The following is a 21,231-nucleotide window of genomic DNA, read 5'->3' as shown; positions in this document are numbered from 1 at the left end:
GTTTTTATTTTCATGTTCATGTGTGGCTATCTGTCTCTGTGTGAGCATGTGCCCTCAGGGGACAGAAAGCATGTAAGTTCCCCTGGAGCTGGAGTTACTGACAACTGTGAGCCCCTGATGTGGTTAATGAGAACTGAATTCTGATTTCCTGGAAAATCAGCTAGTCCTTAAGTTTGTTTGTTTTTAAACAAATGCCTGTATGTCATTAAGTACTGGGCTGGGATACACTGGTGAAGATGGCTAAGGTTAAGATCCTCATTCAGTTGAATGTTTAGGGGAAACTGACAAATAAGTTGGTAATTAGAGTTGGAGAAATGCTCACAGCCAAGAGCACTTGGTTCTTCCCGAGGACCATCAACACCCACAGCCATGTCAGGGGCTTACAGCTTAACTACAGCTCCACGAGGAGCCCATGCCTGTGCCTTCTACAGACAATCGCACTCACTTGCACATATAATTAAAGATAAAATAACTTTTAAAAAGATAAATTTTAAGTCAGAAATATACACTATGCAATGGGGAACATTCTAGAAAAGGCTCCTAACCCAAACTGCCTGTGTGGTGAGAGCCACACATTCTCAAAATAAGAGCTTGTAAGTTGTAGTAATAATGGACACATTATAGAAAAGTAGAAGTATACAGAGGCAAGTCTGAAATGAAAAATTTTAAGGTATGTGGGCATATGTATGTGTATGTATGTGTATGTATGTATGTATGTATGTATGTATGTATTATTGAAGCAAGGTCCCACTACATAGTTCTGATTGGCCTCAAACTCACAGAGATCCTCCTGCTTCTGCCTCCCAAGTTCTGGAATTAAAGGTGTGCATCACTACACACAGTCAAACTTCTTCAGGAGAGCAACAGAGTCACTGAAGGATTTTCAGTATAGGAGCGACTTAAAGGGCAATTCTTACTCTATTAATTCAGAGTGTTCTCCTGTGAGAATGCCCTTCCTCAGTATATTTCCACAAGACTTAGTTGTAATTCAACTGCCTTGATGATTTCCAAATGTCCTCCAGTTGTAATTAAATTCTATCATGGAATAATGATCTAGTCATGCCACAGTTTTATCAGTTAGATATTGCTACATAAATTATCCAAAAAATTAGAGGCTTAAAAGAACAATTGCCTGGGGTCAGGATGTTGGGAATGGCTTAGCTATATGGCTGGCAAGTAGGCACAGGCTATTGACAGGGGTCTTAGTTCTTTGTCATGTGTACTTTTTGAAGGGCTACCCATTTTCTCTGAATGAGTGATTTAAAAGAGCAAGATGGAAGCCAAAGTGTTCTTTGTGATCAAGCCTCAGGAGTCACACACTGTCATTTCTACAGTACCTCATTGAGAGCTTGATGTCAGCTCTACTCAGTGTGAGACTGTCAACCATAGGGTAAGAAGATGAGGAAGGTGAGAAACAGGGAGGGCACTATCCAGGCTAGCTAATACTGTATTGGTAACGTTTATCTTCACTATGGATTCAGCTTATTTTAAACTTTGCACTATTCATGCTTACAGCCTACAAGAACTCAATCCAGGGAACCAAAAGTCAGTGCCTCCCTCACAATGACCTAAGGACCTCCCACAGGACACTATTTTTAAGAACATTATTATGATTATTATAGTACAGGAAGATATGAGGCCAGTTGGGAGATGGCTTATTTTTAACATTCTTCTTATTCTTGTTAGTGTGTATGTGTGTGTGAGGATTCTGTCTTCCCACCTTAACAATGGTCCAGAGATGGAACTCACACCCCTCATCTTGTGCTGCTACACCTTTACCCATTGACCATTTTGCCAACTTCTGAAAAGTTTCTTGAATTAAACTACTTTTTACTTTTTTAATTATTATTTTTATTTTATGTGTATGGGTGTTGTGACTGCTGTTCTTGATTGTCAACTTGATTATATCTGAAATGAACTTCAATCCAGAAATGAAGGACACACCTGTGAGAGATTCTCTCCTTGGTTTGAAGAGGACAAATCCACTTCCAGTCTGGACCTTTAAGGTAGGAAGGCATTTGATCCTTTTGTTTGTTTGTTTGTTCTTTGTTTTTTCAGGACAGGGTTTCTCTGTGTAGCTCTGGTTGTTATAGAACTTGCTCTGTAGACCAGGCTGGCCTTAAACTCAGAGGTCACCTGCCTCTGCCTCCCAAGTACTGGGATAAAAGACATGTCACCACTGCCCAGCTCATTGGTCTAGGCACAAGCTTTTAATTCAGATCTTGTGGTGGGAAGACTCATACTTTTAATCTAAATCTTAAGGCAGGAAGACATACCTTTAATATGGGTCATACCTTCTTCTAAATGTCTATATAAAGTCTATATAGAAGGAGGAAGCTTTCCTTTTTTAACCAGACTTATAAAGTTCACAAGAAATAAAGTATTTTCATTTCTTTTCCTTCTTTCTTTCTTTTTTTTTTCTTTTGGTTTTTCGAGACAGGGTTTCTCTGTTAGCCTTGGCTGTCCTGGAATTCACTCTGTAGACCAGGCTGGCCTCGAACTCAGAAATCCACCTGCCTCTGCCTCCCAAGTGCTGGGATTAAAGGCGTGCGCCACCACTGCCCGGCTAAGTACTTTCATTTCATCATATTTTGATTTTCTTGTTTGTCCTATCTCCTAGATTATAAAGATAGTAAAGTCACAAAATGTATAGTCTCAGTTGAAATTGAAAAGATAAATATAGTTACTGAATGATAGCATGTTAGTCAAGATCCCTGAAATATTTTCTGGAGATCTATTCTAACACGTATATTATTTTGATTTTTTTTGAGACCTGGTCTCACTATGTAGTTATGGCTGGCCTGAAACTTGCTATGTAGACCAGATTGGCTTTGAACTCACAGAGGTCAGCATGCCTCAACCTCCCAAGTGCTAGGATTAAAGATATACCAGCAGCAATTAAAACATTTAAAAACACTGTTCCTCCTAGGCCTACAAGATAGGGAATGCCTGAAGATGGTTTATAAGCACCCCAAAACTTGTTAGAGAGATCGTGACTGAATCAGTTTTGTTGAAGAGGCTTGCTTCAGTGAACTGTGGGTCATATTGCTTGGGAGATATTATGCAGTATGGAAGAAGCTAGACCAAGCCAAATTAAGTGCACATTGTACAAAACTTCAGCTAATACAGCCAAAGTCTATCTATAAACACAAAGCAGGCTACTGCAGTTGGTTCACCTTATACCTGGGTTCTAGGTGGACTCAACCAAGCAAAGGAGGAAAATATTTGGAAATAAAATTATATATATACTGAACATTTTGTTAATCTCTAAGAAATACACATTTGTATTTTGTTAGGTATTGCATGTATTAATTTAACATGTACTTGAAGATGTATGTTATGTGTATGGAGAATCCTGGAACCAATGCCCTACAGAGACCTAGAGACACCTACAGTGTGAATGTTGGTTCTTAACCTGTGGGCTGCATATCAGATATCCTGCATATCAGATACCTACATTATGATTCATAACAGTTGCAAAATTACAGTTATGAAGTAGCAATAAAAAGAATTTTATGGCTGGGGGTGGGGGGGGAACGGGACACCTTAATATGAAGAACTGTGTTAAAGGAACACAGCGTTAGGAAGGCTGAGAAGCACTGAGTTAGAGGGATGCAATCTGTACACACAGGAAGTGTTTAACAAGGGTGCCAGGAATTTGGGATTAATGAACATTGCCTTGATCGGAGTAGTGATTTCATGTTGAAGTTTATCGAATTATACACTTAAATGTGTCAATCATTCATCAGTGAATCTGGTGGGGTTTTGATTTTTTTTGAGAGGGGAGGGGAGTTGTTTTATTGAGACAGTGTCTCACTATGTATCTCTGACAGACCTCGAAATTGGCCTCTAAATCAGAGATTCGCCTGTCTCTGCCTTCTGGGATTACAAACATTTGCCATCCTGAACTTTTTTTAAGACCAGAATTGGTACATGCCTGTAATCCCAGCACTCAAAAGGCTAAGGCAGGAGGATTACAGTAAATTCGAGATTAGCCAGAGTTAAAAGAGCAAAGATAGAGGCAGAACAGAGCTTCAGGCAGAGGAGCCTTTAAATTTGTAAGAGCAGAAAGATGATGTGTCAAAAGCAGATTTGGTTTTGTGTTTTTAAAATGATGTCATTCTAATCTCGGCTAATCTCGATTTTACTGCAATCCTCCTGCCTTAGCCTTCTGAGTGCTCGGATTGCAGACATGTGCCACTACTCCTGGTCTAAAACAAAACAAAACAGAAAACAAACAAAAAACCAATTTTCAGGATGGCAAAAGCCGGTAATCCCTGCACTGTGGGGTTAAAAGCAGAATTCATAGTTCAAGGTCATTTTAGGTCAGGAGCCTGGTCTACACCGGACTCAAAAAACACCGTCTGAAATTCCAGTTCCGGAGGATCTAGCGCGGTCTTCTGAGGACACTACACACATATGGTACACAGACATACATAAAGCAAAACACATAAACATAAAATAAGCCACTAATAATAGCAGTAATAATAATAAAAAGATTGCACCCTTGCTGGGAAAGGATAACGTGTGGGAAGTGATAGCTAATAACCAACGTAGACCGATGCGCTAGCAAAAGAAACAGACAGGCGTGCGCGGCCGCGGGAGCTTTTTCTTTTCTTTTCTTTTCTTTTTTTTTTTTTTTTTGAGAACCCAGGGATCCAGTCATTAAAGCGGAACAAATTCTCACGGACCGAGGCAGGGGAAGCCGAGGCCCGCAACACCAGGGAAAGCTGCAGCTCTGCGTTCCCAGGCCGGCGGCTGGGCGGAGCTTAGGGGTAGGCCGCAGTAAGCGCGCCCTTCACGTGACACGCCCTCCGCGCGACGTACTCGACGCCCCCGTCACGTGGCTGCCGCGGCCCCGTCTCCGGCGGAGGCGGGCGCGGGCGCGTCCCTGTGGCCAGTCACCCGGCGGAGCTGGTCGCACAATTATGAAAGACTCGACTTCTGCTGCTAGCGCTGGAGCTGAGTTAGTTCTGAGAAGGTTTCCCGGGGCTGTCCTTGTTCGGTGGCCCGTGCCACCGCCTCCGGAGACGCTTTCCGATAGATGGCTGCAGGCCGCGGAGGAGGAGGAGGAGCCGCTGCCCTTCCGGAGTCCGCCCCGTGAGGAGAATGGTACGGAGCCGGGCCTGGCGCGGGCGGGCCTCGCGGGAGCCTGTGCGGCGCTCCGGGGAGTTCTGTGGCCCTCCGGGGGCCACCGCTCGCCGCGGAGCCTCGGAGTTGACACGGAAAGGGAGGGAGGGCTGGGGAGTTACGGAAAGGAGGAGGGAGCGGGTTCCGAGCTGTGACTTGTTGGCTGTGCGGCAGACGCTCTACAGGTACATTTTCTACTATTATTTTTTAATAGAACGGGAGTGATTTTGACGGTGTAGACTGCGATGTGGTTCGGGGTTTTCTTTAGCAACGGACGGGGAAGGGACAATTCCTGGGAGGTTGAGACAGTGCGTTGCCAGGTCTGCGTCTAACTACCTCATCTGTTGTCCCAGACAGTTTGAAGCCAATGTGCAGACTGGAGGGAGTCGGTGTGTTGCAGCGTTGGCTAGAGCTTTTGTTGTTAAGGCCAAGAACCGGATTTGGAGATTTCTTACAAAGAAAGCCATTTAGATCTAGAATCTGAGCAGGAAAGGCATTCCTACTCAGTAGTTTAACTTGATAGGCTTTATGCAAGCTGGTGTTCCTTTGCCGAAGTTTGACAGGTTTAGTTTTCTCCCTCTTTATTTTTGAGACAAGGTCTCACTTGTAACCCTGGCTGGCCTGGAACTCACTGTGTAGACCAGGTTGGCCTTAAACTCAGATCCGCTTACCTCTGCCTCCCAAGATTAAAGACGTGCGCCATCACATCGGGCTAGGTTTAGAAGTGTCTTACTTATAAAGTACATGTGAATAAATACTTCATTTCTCACTTTCGTTTGTAAAGTCATTGAAGACTACTTTTATTTGAGACTGGGTTACCTGTAGTTCAGGCTGGCCTCAAATCCCGAGACCGACATTGAGTTCTTTATCCTCTTGCCTCCGTCTCCTAAGCTCTGGAATTACAGGTGTCTGTCGCCTAGCTTTTCCTACTTCCTGAAAGGAAAGTTCAAATCTCTCTACCTCTGCTAAATCATTTCATTTAAATACTTGTGGCTTTCATTTAAGGGACTCTGCTGAATGGTGAGTTGAATCCAAGTGCCTTGCAAGCCAAGCCGTTAAGTAGTGATACATCTAGTTTTTCATTTTAGATGGTAAACAGCATACATTTCAACATACTGGTTAAATATTTAAAAAAAAATGTTTTCATTAACAGAAGAAAGACTCTCAATCCCCCCAAAACAATACCTTTAGTTTTGTAAATAATTCACCATATATGGCACATAGTATGAACTTAGTGTTGTTTGGACATGCATAAACTTGTTGATTCTGTAAGGAGAACAGTCTCACTTTAAAATTTAAAATTAAGAGTGTTAATTTTATTTTTTTTCCCTGCTTAATTCCTGACTGATATATTACACTATGCATTTGAGTTATAGTCAAACCTTAGGATAGCTTAAAATATGTGGGTTTTTTTGTTTGTTTTTCTTCCCTTCCACTCTTCCTCCTCCTTCCTCATTGTTGTCTTTTTTTTTTTTTTCCCTCCAAGACCAGGCTAGCTTCTAACTCAAAGATCAGCCTCCTGTGTTCTTGGATTAAAGGATTGCACCAGTATTCGTGGTTAAAAGGTGGACTCTTGCTGGGCCGTGGTGGACCCAGCACTTGGGAGGCAGAGGCAGGCGGATTTCTGAGTTCGAGGCCAGCCTGGTCTACAGAGTGAGTTCCAGGACAGCCAGGGCTACACAGAGAAACCCTGTCTCGAAAAAACCCAAAAACAAACAAACAAACAAACAAACAAAAAAAGGTGGATTCTTTATTTAATAATTTAATTCAGTCTCCTCACCTTTTAGGTCAGTCTGTCCAAAAGGAATAATGGGTCTATACTGTACAGTTCTTATTGTAAATTGTAATTTTCATGAGTCTGTTACAGGCCATGGAGATGGTTCATAGGGTAAAGGTGGAAAAGAAAGGGATTAAGATGTCAGAAATCAAAGGATTATGACAGGCATGGTAGCTCACACTTTTAATCCCTACACTGGGGAGACAGAAGCAAGCAGATCTCTGAGTTAGCCCTGCCTTGAAAAACCAGAATAAATAAATAGGTAACTTTTGTGGACTAGTATTTCTAGTGTTTATAACCAACTGTAAAATGAAACCATGTTGTAATTGGTCATTGCCTAAAATGTGCAAGTATAATGGTTGAAGGCATTACTTAAAATATAAACTGAAAAAAAAAAAGCTTATTACTGGGTACATAATTCACTGGCATATTGATTGTATACCTAGTATATATTATGCTTTGGTTCAATTTTTTAATATTGGAAATGGGTAAGTAAAAGTTTTGAAGTGGCTTATCCAAGTATGCACTTGCAAAGCTGAAGTTAGAATGTTCTAGTCAGAGATATTGTGACACAATACCCTTATATTTTTGTCCAGCATTTGAACACTAGATTATATACTTGTCTTTTTTTAAAAAAAAAAAAGATTGACCAATGGATTTGTTATTAGCCTTAGTTGTAAAATTTTTCTTAGTTCATTCACATAATACTTTAATGATTTTTGCCATTGATAATTATTCAGTCTTGGTTCCTTTTCTTTCTTTTTAGGGCACTTTTAACCTTGAGTATGCTGCACATGTGTTTTGTGTTTTCTTTTCTCTTTTTAAAGTATGTTTTAAGTTTGATACCTGGAAATAAACTTCAGAGTAGTTAAGATTAGGTTAGAATATAAACATCATGAGGATTTAAGCTTCCCATTTATGTGAGTATATCAAAATTTAGAGGAATGTCACTTTTTTTTTTTTTTAAATTTATTAGTGCAGGTGTCTGCAAAGGCCAGAGGTAGAGTCCCCTGAAGTTGGAGTTACGGGCAGTTGTGAGCTATCTGATTGGGAACCAATTTCTGATCCTCTAGAAGAACAGTGTGTGCTCTTTACTGCTGAGCCATCCCTCCAGTACCAGGTGTTACTTTTTTTTTTTTTTTTTTTTTTTAATGGGATATCACTAAGTAACTGTGTAGCCTGGAACTTGTGTAGATTAGACTGGTGTTGAACTCATAGATACTCATCTGCTTCTGCCTCCTGATTGCTAGGACTAAAAGGATGCACCACCTAGCTTGGCTCAATGTATCACCTTTAAATGGTACTTTGCAACTATTAAACTAGTTTGAATGGCTCAGTATACAAATGAATTGGAGAATTGAACCTTTCAGTTTATTTTTAAAAGATAAAAAAAAATCTGATTTAAAGTAGATTAGTACTTTCAGGGATTTATTGACTCTGGTTCTGTTCAGTTTGGATTTAGAAAATGGTTCTCCATCTGTACATCCTGGTTTTGGGTAGTATGCTCAGTTATTTGAAGATTTAGATTTTTATTTTGCCTTATTTTTTGAAACAGGAATTCTTTGTGTAGTTCTGGCTGTCCTAAAACTAACATTGTAGATCCAGCTGGCCTAGAACTCAGAAATACGCCTGCCTCTGCCTCCCAAACGGTGGGATTAAAGGCATGCGCCACCACCTCCTGGCTTTAGAATTTTTAGAACCTATTAGGTCTTGCTGTGTGAAGGTAAGAAGTTCTTCTGGTAGACTTGGCTCTTACTGAATCATCTTTTTATCTTTATCTTATCTCTTTTTCTTTTTAGGATGGGTTTGGCTCTTTTGCACAGGCTGGTTTCCTAAGGGCCTAAGGGATGGATCCTTATGTCTCTACTTTCTGGATAACTATAACTAGTTGTGTGCTGCTCCACCTGGTTTAATGTCATATTATAGCCTGCTATCGTTAACTTCTAAAGGTAGATGGTCCTTTTTTTCTATTTGACGTCAGGAGCTATGTTAGGATTAAAGTCTGTGAAGTACTTTTTATCTCTCCTACCATTATTTAAACACACTAATACCCTAATACCTCAGCTATCTAAATTCCAGGCTGCCAGAAACCTCAACCTTTTTTTTTTTTTACTCATGGAAAGAAAGAAGATTCCTAAGCCGAGCCATATCAGGAACTTAGCAACCTTGACAGAATTTACTTATTGTAATGTACTAAGTAAAATTTAACAGACTCAGTTACCTACTTTTTTCCAACAGTTTTGTAGTCTGCCAAAAGTGATAGAAGAAAGGTAGCCTAGAAGCTGTTTCTATGAGGAGGAGATTAGAAAAGCTCTTTTTTAGATTAGAGAGCTTTGCCTTATCTTTAGCATGTGAATCAAGTCTTTGTAATCTTTAAAAATAAAAATTTATTATAACAGACACAGGATATTCTTTTTTTTTTTTTTGTTTTGTTTTTTGTTTTTGGTTTTTGGTTTTTGGTTTTTTGAGACAGAGTTTCTCTGTATAGTCCTGGCTGTCCTGGAACTCACTCTGTAGACCAGGCTGGCCTCGAACTCAGAAATCCGCCTGCCTCCGCCTCCTGAGTGCTGGGATTAAAGGCGTGCGCCACCACCGCCCGGCGACACAGGATATTCTTGTGTCTAATAGGTTTGAAACAAAATTTGATATGATTAGCTAGTAGATATTAGCATTTCGGTATGGCTGTCTTTCTAAATGTTTTACATATGTCAGTTACATACTGTTCACTCAAAACTATGAACACTTGTCTATTAATTGCACAGTCACTTATTAAAGATCCTCAAGTTAAGCCTGCTGGTGGTGGCAGCAGCTGCACAAGCTTTTATCCCAGCACTCAGGAGGTGGAGGCAGAGGCAGATGGAATCAAGGTTCAAGGACAGCCTGGTCTACAGAGTGAGTTCAAAGACAGCCAGGGCTACACAGAGAAACCCTGTCTTGAAAACAAAACAAAACATCATGAAGTTACTAATTGGTAGGTAGATGTTGATCTGCCAAACCAGACGCCTGGAAGTAGAGCTTGTTATTTAAGGAGATGTGTACTTGTCAGTTCATAGGTGAAAGGTGTTAATGTTATAAAGTTTTTTTTGTTTGTTTGTTTTAAAGTAAAACTGGAAACTGGAGATGATCAGAGTATGGTTCCTAGCATCTACATTGGGAGGCTCACAACCAACTGTAATTCCAGCTCCCGGGGATCTAATACCATCTTGGCATCTGAGAGTATCAACAAGCACATGGCACGCACTCACAGACATACACATAGTAAATCTTTGTTTTAAAAAAGTAAAATCATTTAAAAATTGCTAAAAGTGTTTTTTTAATTAGTATACTATATTTTCTTCCAGTGACATGAAACCTAGAAGAATTTTCTTTTTTTGCTAAGTTCCTTACATATAGACAGGTTATATGCAACTCTATTTTATGTACTTTACTTTGACAGAGTATGTGAGGGAATTCTTAGGAGTTTGGAGAAGTTATCTACTAAACCAAATGGATTTCTTTGAGAGGAAATTCTGTATTAAGGACTAAGAAATATGTATTAATAAAGAATTGTCAAAATACTCAGAGATAGACAATGTGTTAATAGTATTTGCTTACAGAGTAAAACCCAGGCTTTCTAGTAGATAGTGCCCTAGTACTTCTTTAGGTATACCCTTTTCAGATTAATTTTGTTATATATCCAAATATTATCATTGGCTATTGGTGGGTGGGTCCATTTATTTGATGTTATCTGCTGCATTGTTAGGAGAAAATTACTTTATTAAGAGAATCTACCTCCAAGCATCTGTTTTGAGTGAGATATGTCCTCTGTAGTCTTGGGTATTTGAACACTTGCTTCACAGTTGATGGTGCTATTTGGGGAGGGTTAGGTGGTGTAGCTTTGCTGAAAAAAAGTATATCATTGGGGTGGGTTTTGAGATGAAAAAGTCTAGCCTACTTGTGGTTCATTCCCTGTTGTGTGTTTGTAGTGAAGGGTGTGAGCTCATGCTGTTTCCCTGCCATCATGGACTCTTATCCCTCTGGAATTCTAAGCCCCAATAAATTATTCTGTTATTTGCCACATTCATGGGATTTTATCACAGCAACAGGAAGGTAACTAATAATATATGCAATATGCACTATTAACAGTAAGCTGGGGGTTGGGGATTTAGCTCAGTGGTAGAGTGCTTGCCTAGCAAGCGCAAGGTCCTGGGTTCAGTCCTCAGCTCTAAACAAAAACAAAAACAAAACAAACAAACAAAAAAATAAACAGTAAGCTGTCTCTCTAGCCCAGTGGTTCTCTGGGTTTCAGCCTCTTGGCAAACCTCTATCTCCAAAAATACTTACATTATGTATGATTTATAGCAGTAGCAAAATTACAGTTATGAAGTAGTAATGAAAATAATCTTATGAAGCCGGGCGGTGGTGGTGCACGCCTTTTGGTGGGTGGGGAGTATCACCACAAATGAGGAACGATATTAAAGGGTCTCAGCATTAGGAAGGTTGAGAATCACTACTTTGTGGGGCTTTTTGATTTTGGAGACAGGATTTCTCTATGTAGCCCTAGCTGTCCTGGCACTCATACTGTAGAGAATATATATATACATATATGAATGAGAGACACCCCTCTCAGCCTCCCCAACCATATGCTCCAGGGCTGCTTAGATTTACTTTGAGCTACACTGTAGGAATGGATCTGGCTTAGAACTGTGACATTTTTTAACCTGACTTAAATACTTGAAAGCTAAGAAGTGACCTAGTACCTAGTTCCTGATGCCCATCCCAGTGTTTCATTCTGGACCCACTAATTCTAACTCTTCATTTACTGACTCATCTCAAACCTTTTGTGTTCCTCTTCAGTCTCAGACCTTGTTTGTTGCTCCAGAGCCAACATGGTGCCAGAAGAGGCACCCTTTATGTTTTCAGCAACCTCACCTCTTCCCATATCCTTCCTCCTTCTGCTACTTGGGATGTTTTAAGACTGGAATTGTGATGGTGGATTAGCAAAAAGAACCTTTAGTTAATAGATGCTCACCCATCCTTTGGGGTTTTTACTACCCATTGTCACAAAAATTAATGAGTTTCTGATAGTTATAAGAAATGCTGCCAATTTCATTAGCTAGCCGTTTTAAGGGTGCTTGTTAGACCCTTTTTTTTTTGCTACTAAATTTTGTTTTAAGGTAACTATTTCACAAATAACACGTGATTGTATGTATTGTAGTTAGAGTTTTTATTAATTGAAAGCATGTGGATTCTAGATAGTGAAAAGCAGGCATCTAGAACAGTGGTTACCAGGAGTAGGGTGGTAGGTGTCAGAATAATAAAGACTGTAAGCCCTTTCCCACCTGGTCTTCATAAAACAAATAGAAGAAAGATGCTCAGGACGAGTCTTGGGTAGATAAGCAAGATAGGTGCTCTATGAAGGGCACTTTTTTAGTAACCCTCAGCTTACTAGCCCATTTTTCTTTTCTCAAGAGTGCTTTCCCTTTCTGAAACTGTCTGTTTTGGTCACATTCTTTGCTGTGAGGCATAAGAACCTAAATACTTAGGCAGGAGCCTCTAGACTCAGAGCCATACCTCTACCATTGGGAGAGAATCAAGGGATAATGTTTAAAGTGTTTAAATTTAGTCATAAGAGGAATATAATCTTGAAACCTAATCGACATGGTGAGTAATACTAATGTTTTATACTTGAAATCTGCTTTTATACTTGAAATATATTTGGACAACATATTATTCACAGTCACTTCACAGCATGAATAGAATCATCAAATTGTATACCTTGAAGATACACTACTTTTCTACTGTTTTGAATCTGGGTCTAGCTTGCAACCCAGTTAGATATGAGCTCTCTGTGTAGCCCAGTCCCCCGGTCCTCCTGTCTCCATCTTCTAAGTGCTGGGATTATAGGCAGTACCACTACCTCCAGATAATGCATACAGTTCTTATTAGTCAGTTGCAGATCAGTTAAAGAAATGGTCTTCCCACTGGGGGTCAAAGACGGGATTAGATCTGTCTGCTCTATGATGATCTCAGAACTCTCCACAACAAAGAACAGCAGATGCTGACTTGTTGGTAATTCGAGACCTTTTTAAAATTTTTATTTGATTTTTATCATTTTATGTATATATGTGTTTTGTCTGCATGCATGTGTACCATGTGTGAGCAGTGGTAGTTAAGGATAGAAAAGGGCATCGAACACACTAGAATTGGTGTTACAGATTGTTGTGAGCCACAATGTAAGTGCTGGGTATTGAACTTGGGTTCTCTGGAAGAAGCATCTAGTGCTTGTAACCAATAAGCCATCTATCCAGCAGCATCTGGATTTTTGAAGTTTTTATCTTTAGTTGAGTCCAAGAAGATTCCTTGGAAAATGTAGTAGTTATTTTTCTGTTCTGACATAGGGAGCCAGGGACTTGGGGGGGCTTATAGAGGGATAGAGCCCAACATGATGAGAGGAAGGCCTGACAGCAGGAGCAAGAGGCCTTCCTGACAGTCAGGAAGCAGAGAGATCAAATTTTATCTGCACATAGGAAACAAAGAAAGCACAAGAAGTTGGGCCAGCAAATTATAAAAACTGTCTACAAGTATCTTGCATCCAAAACCAATATAAACTTCAAGGTTTTTTTTTTTTATAATTTATAGTAGTTCATGGTTATGTGGTGGTTTGAAAATGTCTGGCCCATGGAATAGGTGTGGCTTTGTTGGAGGAACTGTGTTGCTGTATAGTCAGGCTTCGAGGTTTCCTAGTGCTCAAACTCTGTCCAGTGTCGAAGAGAGCCCCCTCCTAGCTGCCTGCAGAAGATAGTCTCCTCTAGTTGCCTTTGGATCAAAGTGTAGAACTCTCAGCTCCTTCAGCACTATGTCTGCCAACATGCTGCCATGCTACCCACCATAATGATAATGGGCTGAACCTCTGAAACTGTAAGCCAGCCCCAATTTGCCTTGCCATGGTCTCTTCAGAGCAGTGTAAACCCTAACTAAGATATGATACTTCTGGTAAATTATATTTTTGCTTAAGTAATTTTGTTTTTAATTTTTGTAATTTGAAGTTTCATTAGTAACTGTCTTCTTAGTTGGGCTGGAAAGATGGCTTGGTGGTTAAGAGCACCCAGGTTCAGTTGCTAGCACCCATTTACCAGCTCATTGTTTGTAACTCAAGTTCCAGGGGATCTGACACCCTTACACAGACGTATATGCAGGCAAAACACCAGTGTACATAAAATGAAAATAAATCATTTTGTAAGTATTTTAGTGTTTTTATTGCTATATAAAACACTATTACCAAAAACAACTTGGGGAGAAAAGGCTTTATTCATCTATAACTCAGGTCACACTCTATCATGGAGGGAAGTAATTCAAGGAAGGAACTGAAGCAGAGACTTTGGAGCAATGCTGTCTGTTGGCTTGCTCCTCATGACTTGCTCTGCCTCCTTCATACAACTCAGGACCAGCTGCCTAGGGGTAACAGTACCCACAGTAAACTGTGCCCTCCAAGTCAACCATTAATCAAGAAAATGCCTCTTAGGCTTGGAATTAGAAGGCATTTTCTGAGGTTCCTCTTCCCAGATATGACTCTGGCTTGTATTAAGTTGACATAACAATCAGGACAGCTGACTTCTTGCTATTAAACTGTAACTCTCGCTTTCTTGTTTGAACATTCCAACTTTTAAAAATCTAGCAGCTTTTAAAAATTAAAACACTTTAAAAATTCAAAGTCTAAAATAGCGAAGGTCTGATAACTGGGTTCCTGTAAAATATAAAAACAAGTTAAATTCTTTCTTATTTCAAAAGGGAAGAACCTGGACATAGTTATTCAAATCAGAGCAAAACCAAAGTCCAACGGTAAAACCAAGTGTTGGACATGTGGGACTAATGATCTTCTTCGTTCAAAGGGCATGAGTAACTCCATTCCTCTGTCTCTTCACATAGCATGTTTCATAGGCTCAGCCCAGCTTCGTTTTACAACTGTTGAGGACTTTGATGGTTGTTCCATGATAACTGGCATCTCCAAAATTCTGGAGTCTCTCTGCAACTAGTCTGCACTTTCAACAGTATCCTACACTGGGCTCTCTTCAGGTACTCTGACCCTGTCACATGGTACCAAGCTTTAACTTTCCTCCATAGCCTCTTCATTCCTGAACTTTCTGCAGCTGAGCCTGCACCTTTACACTGGCCTCTCATAGTGCCAAGCCCCAGCTGCTCCCCTTGACCATTTCATGCCTTCAGAATCACTCTTACACATGACCAAGTTTGGCTGCCAACATGAGGTACAGCCTTGGTCCCCTCTGGATCACAGCTTCTGTGTACTGACCCTCAGGGAACACTTCCCAGAAGATTTTTGCCTCAGTGATGCTATTCTCTTCCTCCTCTTCATTTTTTTTCAAGGTCTAGTCATTTATTTTATTTTATTTTTGTTATTGTTTTGTTTTTCAAGACAGGGTTTCTCTGCATAGCCCTGGCACTCCTGGAACTCACACAGTAGACCAGGCCTTGAATTCAGAGATCCACCTGTCTCTACCACCCAAGTGCTAGAATTAAAGGGGTAAAGGGGTGTGCTACCACACCTGGGTTATTTGTTATTCTTAAAGACTTATTTCTTACTGGACTCAGATTTAGAAGTAGAAACTCACAGACAACCCACATCTATGTTTCTTGGCAATCTGTTACTGGCATATTTCATTGGCTTCCTTCATTCTCTTGGCTAAAGTTTGAGATGTTCTAAAATCTTGTTTTTCTTGTTTCTTCAGAGTAATACATTGACATTTGTGTTGGAGGACATGTGGAGTAACAAGATACTCAATCTTAGGTGCTTTGGTCTTGAGTTCTTTATATTCTTTGTTCAAGGACTATCTGACAGCATATTGGTGGACATCATCTTCTTTAAAGATATAGAAAAGCTTTCAGACTCTGAGCTCTTTTGGGCCCCAGTGATTGAAGCACAGTAGTATCTGTTCAGGAATATTCTCTCTTATTCTCATTCTCTCTCTTGCTGTCTGTCTTTCTTCTCCCCCCCCCCCACATGCACACACTCCTCTTTCTCATTTTTGTCTTCCTCTCCTTCACCCTCTTTCCCCACCCTCTCTTATAGCAATACCCAAGTTGAGAGTGCTCAGATTGGCATCTACAGTTTGTCCCACGATAGACTTAGGCTTCCTTTCCCCAGTTTCCCTTGGTCTATAACAACCCGTACTCAACAGCAGATCCATTCTTCTGTGGGTCAAGACACCTTGCTTCATGGGAAAACCTTGTTTGTTGTTCCCACTGATGATTCTGACCACATAACCTTTCTACTTTTTTCTCAGAAACAGCAGCAGCTACTTCTCTGGCCATGTGCTTCTCATAGAAAGTATAAAATCTGCCTTCATTGCCTGCTTCAGTGGGTTTCTGACAGCTCATGGCTGGGAAGGATATATTCATCTTGATATGGCTGACTACTTAGGAGATGCCACAAAAAAAGAGCTGTTCTTTTCTTAATCATAGCTCATTATTTTTCTACTCCAGCTGACCAATATGGGTTGTCCTTGCAAAGCAAAGATTTCACTCTAATGTCTCTGGTCTCCTGTTAATGAAAGCTGTTTTTTCTGTACCAACTAACCAGAATCATGGAATCACCCCCATATAGTCTTTTAAGGGACTTTCCCCTGAAACAAGCCAGGCCTCTATTATCTGCTTTGTTTTCAGTTCGTAACTTTCAGGTCATACTCTACCATTCACTACAGGAGGTCAGAGCAGGAATTTTCAGGAAGCAGAAGTTGTGGAGGAAAACTTGATTACTGACTTGGTCCTCATGGCTTGCTCCTGCCTTTTTATACAAACCAGGATCTGCTGTGCATGGATGGCAGTGACCCCAGTGCATTGGGTCCTCCTATATGAAACAATCAAGAAAATGTACCCACAGTTTTGCCTAGGGGCAATCTGATAGAGGCATTTTAGGTGTAGTTTTCTTTTCTTTTTTTATAATTTTGCTTGGTTTCTGGGCTTGATGGCACTTGATTGTTATCTCTGCACTTAGGGAGCTGTGATATTTCAATTGCTCCAATATTAAGAAAATTAATTTGACTTTTACTAAGTTAGGCAAAACTGCACAAAGTATGAGTGTTTGGGTAAAGTTTCAATTTTAAGTTTGAGATACCTTTTAGGTATCAAAAGAGCTGAATGCCAGACAGTTGATATGTGACATGAGTTTGGGATTGAAATACAGTTTGGTTTGTTTGGTTTGTTTTTGAGACAGATCTTTCAGTAGACTAGGCTGGTCTTAAACTCACTCCCAAGTGTTGGGATTAAAAGTATGTGCCACCACACCTGGCCTGCAAGTTTTTTTCAGTGTTGGGATGGAATGTAGAAATAGAAATTTGTGAGTTATCCAATGTATAGTGAGCTAGCTATGAACATAACAGGAAAATATAGTTGGGAAAAAAGAAATCTAATATCTGATTTAAAAAAAAAAAGAAGTATACTAGCCTTTAAAGAATAGAGAAGGAAGATTGGGCATAGGAGTACACCCCTTTAATTCCAAGGGAGCAGAGCCAGGCAGATCTCTGTGAGTTAAGACCAACCTGTTCTATCCAAAGTCCCAGGCTATCCAAGTCTGCTTAGTGATACTTGTCTTTAAAAAGAAAAAGAAAAGAAAAACAAACAATTGGGGAGGGCTGTGGAGGGTGTACAGTAGCAACTCCCACCCACCCCCGAAATGGGGAAAGAGAATGAATCTTCAAGGAAATGAAGAGTGGACCATGCAGTAAGTCAGTAATTATTTAATTTATTGAGTGCTTTTATTTTATAAGTGAGAACACTTATATGAGAATTAACCTGGGGATCTAAAGAATATTAGTTGGTAGTCTTTCAATTTTATTTCACACCTTCAATCCCAGCACTCTAGAGTCAGAGGCAGTTCGAACTCTTAAGTCTGAGGCCAACCTGATCTTGATAGTTCCAGGCCAGTCAGGTCTAGATAGAATATCCTGCTTCAATAACAGTGGAGCTTACTTGAGGAGGATTGACTTGAAAATCTGACTTTTTTACAGTAGGTTCTAGGAAGTAATGGAAATGTTAAGAATTAAAAAAACAATCTTTTTTTTCCCCCCTATTGTTCTTTCTGCTATTCAGGTCGAGGCAGAAACATGAACTGGGTGGTTTGAGGGAAAAGTGGAGTCAAGAAAAGGTTTGTGTTCTTTCTTTAAAGGCTTGGAGACAATATTCTGCTTCATGATGGGAATGAGCCAGTTAATATAAGGGAAAAACTAGAAAATTGGTGAAGGATGTCCCTGATTTAGATTGTGTGGACTTGGGGCCAGTGGTTGTATTTGAATGGTAGCATAGTTGTCACAACTATGAAGGAAAAGTGAATGTTGATAGAGTAGGAGGATAATTTTGTTGTTTTGTTTTGGGTTCTTTTGTTTGTTTTTGTTGAGATAGGATCTAACTGTGTAGCCCAAGCTGCTCACAAACTCAGTGTTCCTCTCTGCCTTTCTCCAGGGATTGAATTCAATCTACTAGGTTTGTGCTTACAAGTACGTTTTGCTCTCTAACTATCTTGCCGGCTCTTATAGGAGTTTGCTGCAGTTTTGTTCTGGTTGTTTCTGGTTTTTTGTTTGTTTTGTTTTGTTTTGTTTTCTCAGTAGTGGGATAAGAGACTGAGAATGATGGAGGATGGTTGAGAAGGAAATGCAGGTATATGAAAACCACAACAACAACAACAAAACCCAAACTAGGGAAGTTTCAAGTATTATAAAAAGACTGCCAGGGTGGTGAAGTTCTTTTCTGAGCAATAGAAATACAATCTTCAGAAAATAACTAGATTTTAGTTTATAAAGAAAGTTCTAGAAGAACTATACAAATGGGCTTTGTCATGTAAGTAATGTTTATAAAAGACCCTAAGTTCCATAGGGCCTCACTTGTGACTTTGTTGGCTGAAGGTCATGGTGTAGTTTTTGTCTAAGTAAGCACATTCAAAGGAACTTTTTACCTAGTAAATGGAGATTTTGAATGAGGTCAGAATGATTAGATTTCAGAAACAGGAATGAGATGAATTAAAATTTATCATTTGAGTGTTTGAACTTCACTCCTAATATTTTCTTCTATGGTTTCCTTTAGAAGTAGGACGTTCTATGTCATCTATGTGTGTGTAGGATATAACTTAAAATTTTTTTTCCCTTTTTCCTTTTTTTTTTTTTTTTTTTTTTTGCAGTCAGTGGTGGCACACACCTTTAATCCTTGCACTTTGGAGGCAGAGACAGGCAAATCTTTTTGAGTTTGAGGCCAGCCTGGTCTACAGAGTGAGTTCCAGGATGGCTAGAGCTATATGGAGAATCCCTGCCTCAAAACCCCCTTGCCCAAAAAAATTTCTATATAGTGTCAGGAATTGAACCCAGACCTGACATATGCTAAGAATTGCTCTGCCACTGAGCTATGGTCTCTACCATCTTTAATTGTTCAGTATTAGAGAATTACTTCTAACTTAACCTCATATCCATGTTCTCCTTTCTGTTTGCACACCTGTGACAGTCAGAAGATAGCATTTGGGAGTCCATTTTCTCTTCCCATATGTGGGCTTCAGGAATCAGATTCAGGTTAACACCTTTACCTACTGAACTATCTAACTAGTCCAGTGTTACTTTTTGTCATGTTGTTTTTTATTTCATTGATTTTTTTTTTTTAATTTAATTTTTTCTTTACTGGAGTGAGAGTGTGTTCTGAAACAGGGTCTTACTTGGTAGCCCAAGCTCACCTGGATCTCAGTGCTCCACTGTCTTGTCTGCCAAGCACTGGGATTACATGTGTACTACACTGTGCTTGGCTTAACAGAAACTTACTTTTTTTTTTTTTTTAAAATTTATGTGTATGAGTCAGTGCCACTTGTGCAGTGCTATTGGAGGCCAGAAGAGTGCACTAGTTCCTCTGGAGTGGGAATTACAGTCAGTTGTAAACCACTTAATGTGAATGCTGGGGAACTGAACTCAGGTACTCTTCAAAAAGGCCAAGTACTTTTAACTACAAATATATCTCTTAGCCCCCATTATATTTTTTATTTTGGACATTTGGCTAGTCTTTTTCATTAGCTCCTCGATTGTTCCCTGCATCCATTCTCTAAGGCTATACTTTCACTTCACACAATTTAGACTATATTTATAGCCTCAGTTGTCAACTTTATACATCTTTGAAAAGGAAACCTCAACTAAATATCTTTCTTCTTTCTTCAGATTGGTCTATGGGCATATCCTTAACGTGTACTTGATGCAGGAGGGCCCAGACTACTGTGGGTGGTTCTGTCCTTAGATGGACCTGGGCTGTATAAGAAAGTAGCTGTGCAAGACTGTAAGCAGCATTTCCCTATGATCTCTGCTTCAGTTTCTGCCTTTACTTTCCTCAGTGATGAACTGTGAGTTGGAAGTATAAGATGAAATAAACCTTTCTTCCTTGAGTTGTTTTTGGTTGTGGTGTTTTTATCACTACAAGAAACAAGAAAGCAAACTAGAACAGAATATGTGACACAGTTTTTGCATCTAAGAACTTTAGATACTTGTGTTTGTTTGCTTGTTTGTTCGGTTGGTTTTTCAAGACAGTGTTTCTCCCTTTGTATCCCTGGCTGTCCTGGAACTCTATCTGTAGACCAGGTAGGCCCCAAACTCACAGAGATCTATCTGCCTGCCTGCCTCCCAAGTGCTGGGATTAAAGACCCAACTTGATACTTGTGATTTTTATTTTGATTCCTAAGTACTTTAAATATTGAGGACCAAATTTTATTTATTAGTTTCAGTGTGGTCAGTCTGTATATTTTATATATGTAATTTCCTATGTGTGTCTAAAGAAAGTAAATTCATCTTTTTTATGTGGGATGTAGAAATGGACACATATTTGTCAAAATGAACTTGTTAATTGTGTTTAAAACCTTTTATATACCTTTCCTGATTAGATAGAAATGTGTTTAAACTTATGTGATCTAGAGTTGTTGAAATTTTCCTCATTGGGTTTTTGCTTTTTTTTTTTTTTTTTTTAAACAATCTGATTGTGGTTGATACATGAATTTGGTAGATTAAAGGTTTGAAATTAGCCAGGCAGTGGTGGCGCACGCCTTTTATCCCAGCACTCGGGAGGCAGAGGCAGGCAGATTTCTGAGTTCGAGGCCAGCCTGGTCTACAGAGTGATTTCCAGGACAGCCAGGGCTACACAGAGAAACCCTATCTCGAAAAACCAAAAAAAAAAAAAAAAGTTTTGAAATTGCCCTTGCCAGGATCCCTGTGGCTGAAGCAGACACCCAGCTGGTCTGCTACCATCTAGAATCTGTACCTGGAGACACCCTAGAGAGGCCACTGACCTCAGAGCAGCAGAATAGAAACAGAAGGAAT

The 21,231-nt window shown here is 39.8% G+C and overlaps 1 protein-coding gene and 1 pseudogene across 4 annotated transcripts in view; one reads left to right on the top strand and one right to left on the bottom strand.

The window, feature by feature from the left end:
- The first annotated feature begins 4,849 nt into the window (after positions 1-4,849).
- Trpm7 (transient receptor potential cation channel subfamily M member 7) overlaps positions 4,850-21,231 on the top strand; it is an 84,172-nt gene continuing 67,790 nt past the window's right edge. For 3 of the 4 annotated variants that reach the window (XR_013108787.1, XM_034496032.2, XM_034496034.2), the window contains exon 1: positions 4,870-5,112. Coding sequence is in view for 3 of the 4 variants with exons in the window: in XM_034496032.2 (XP_034351923.1) it covers positions 5,110-5,112 (3 nt within the window). In the remaining variant the exon portion in view is untranslated. Of the gene's footprint in view, positions 5,113-21,231 lie in introns of all 4 variants that reach the window. The other variant, XM_034496031.2, reaches the window with a different exon arrangement.
- On the bottom strand, positions 15,499-19,510 carry LOC117702748 (small ribosomal subunit protein eS6 pseudogene; annotated as a pseudogene).

Source organism: Arvicanthis niloticus, chromosome 2 (genome assembly GCF_011762505.2).
Source record: "Arvicanthis niloticus isolate mArvNil1 chromosome 2, mArvNil1.pat.X, whole genome shotgun sequence".
Classification (NCBI taxonomy): Eukaryota; Metazoa; Chordata; class Mammalia; order Rodentia; family Muridae; genus Arvicanthis; species Arvicanthis niloticus.
The sequence above is the reverse complement of the archived record's forward strand: the minus strand, read 5'-3'. Positions and strand labels throughout refer to the sequence as shown.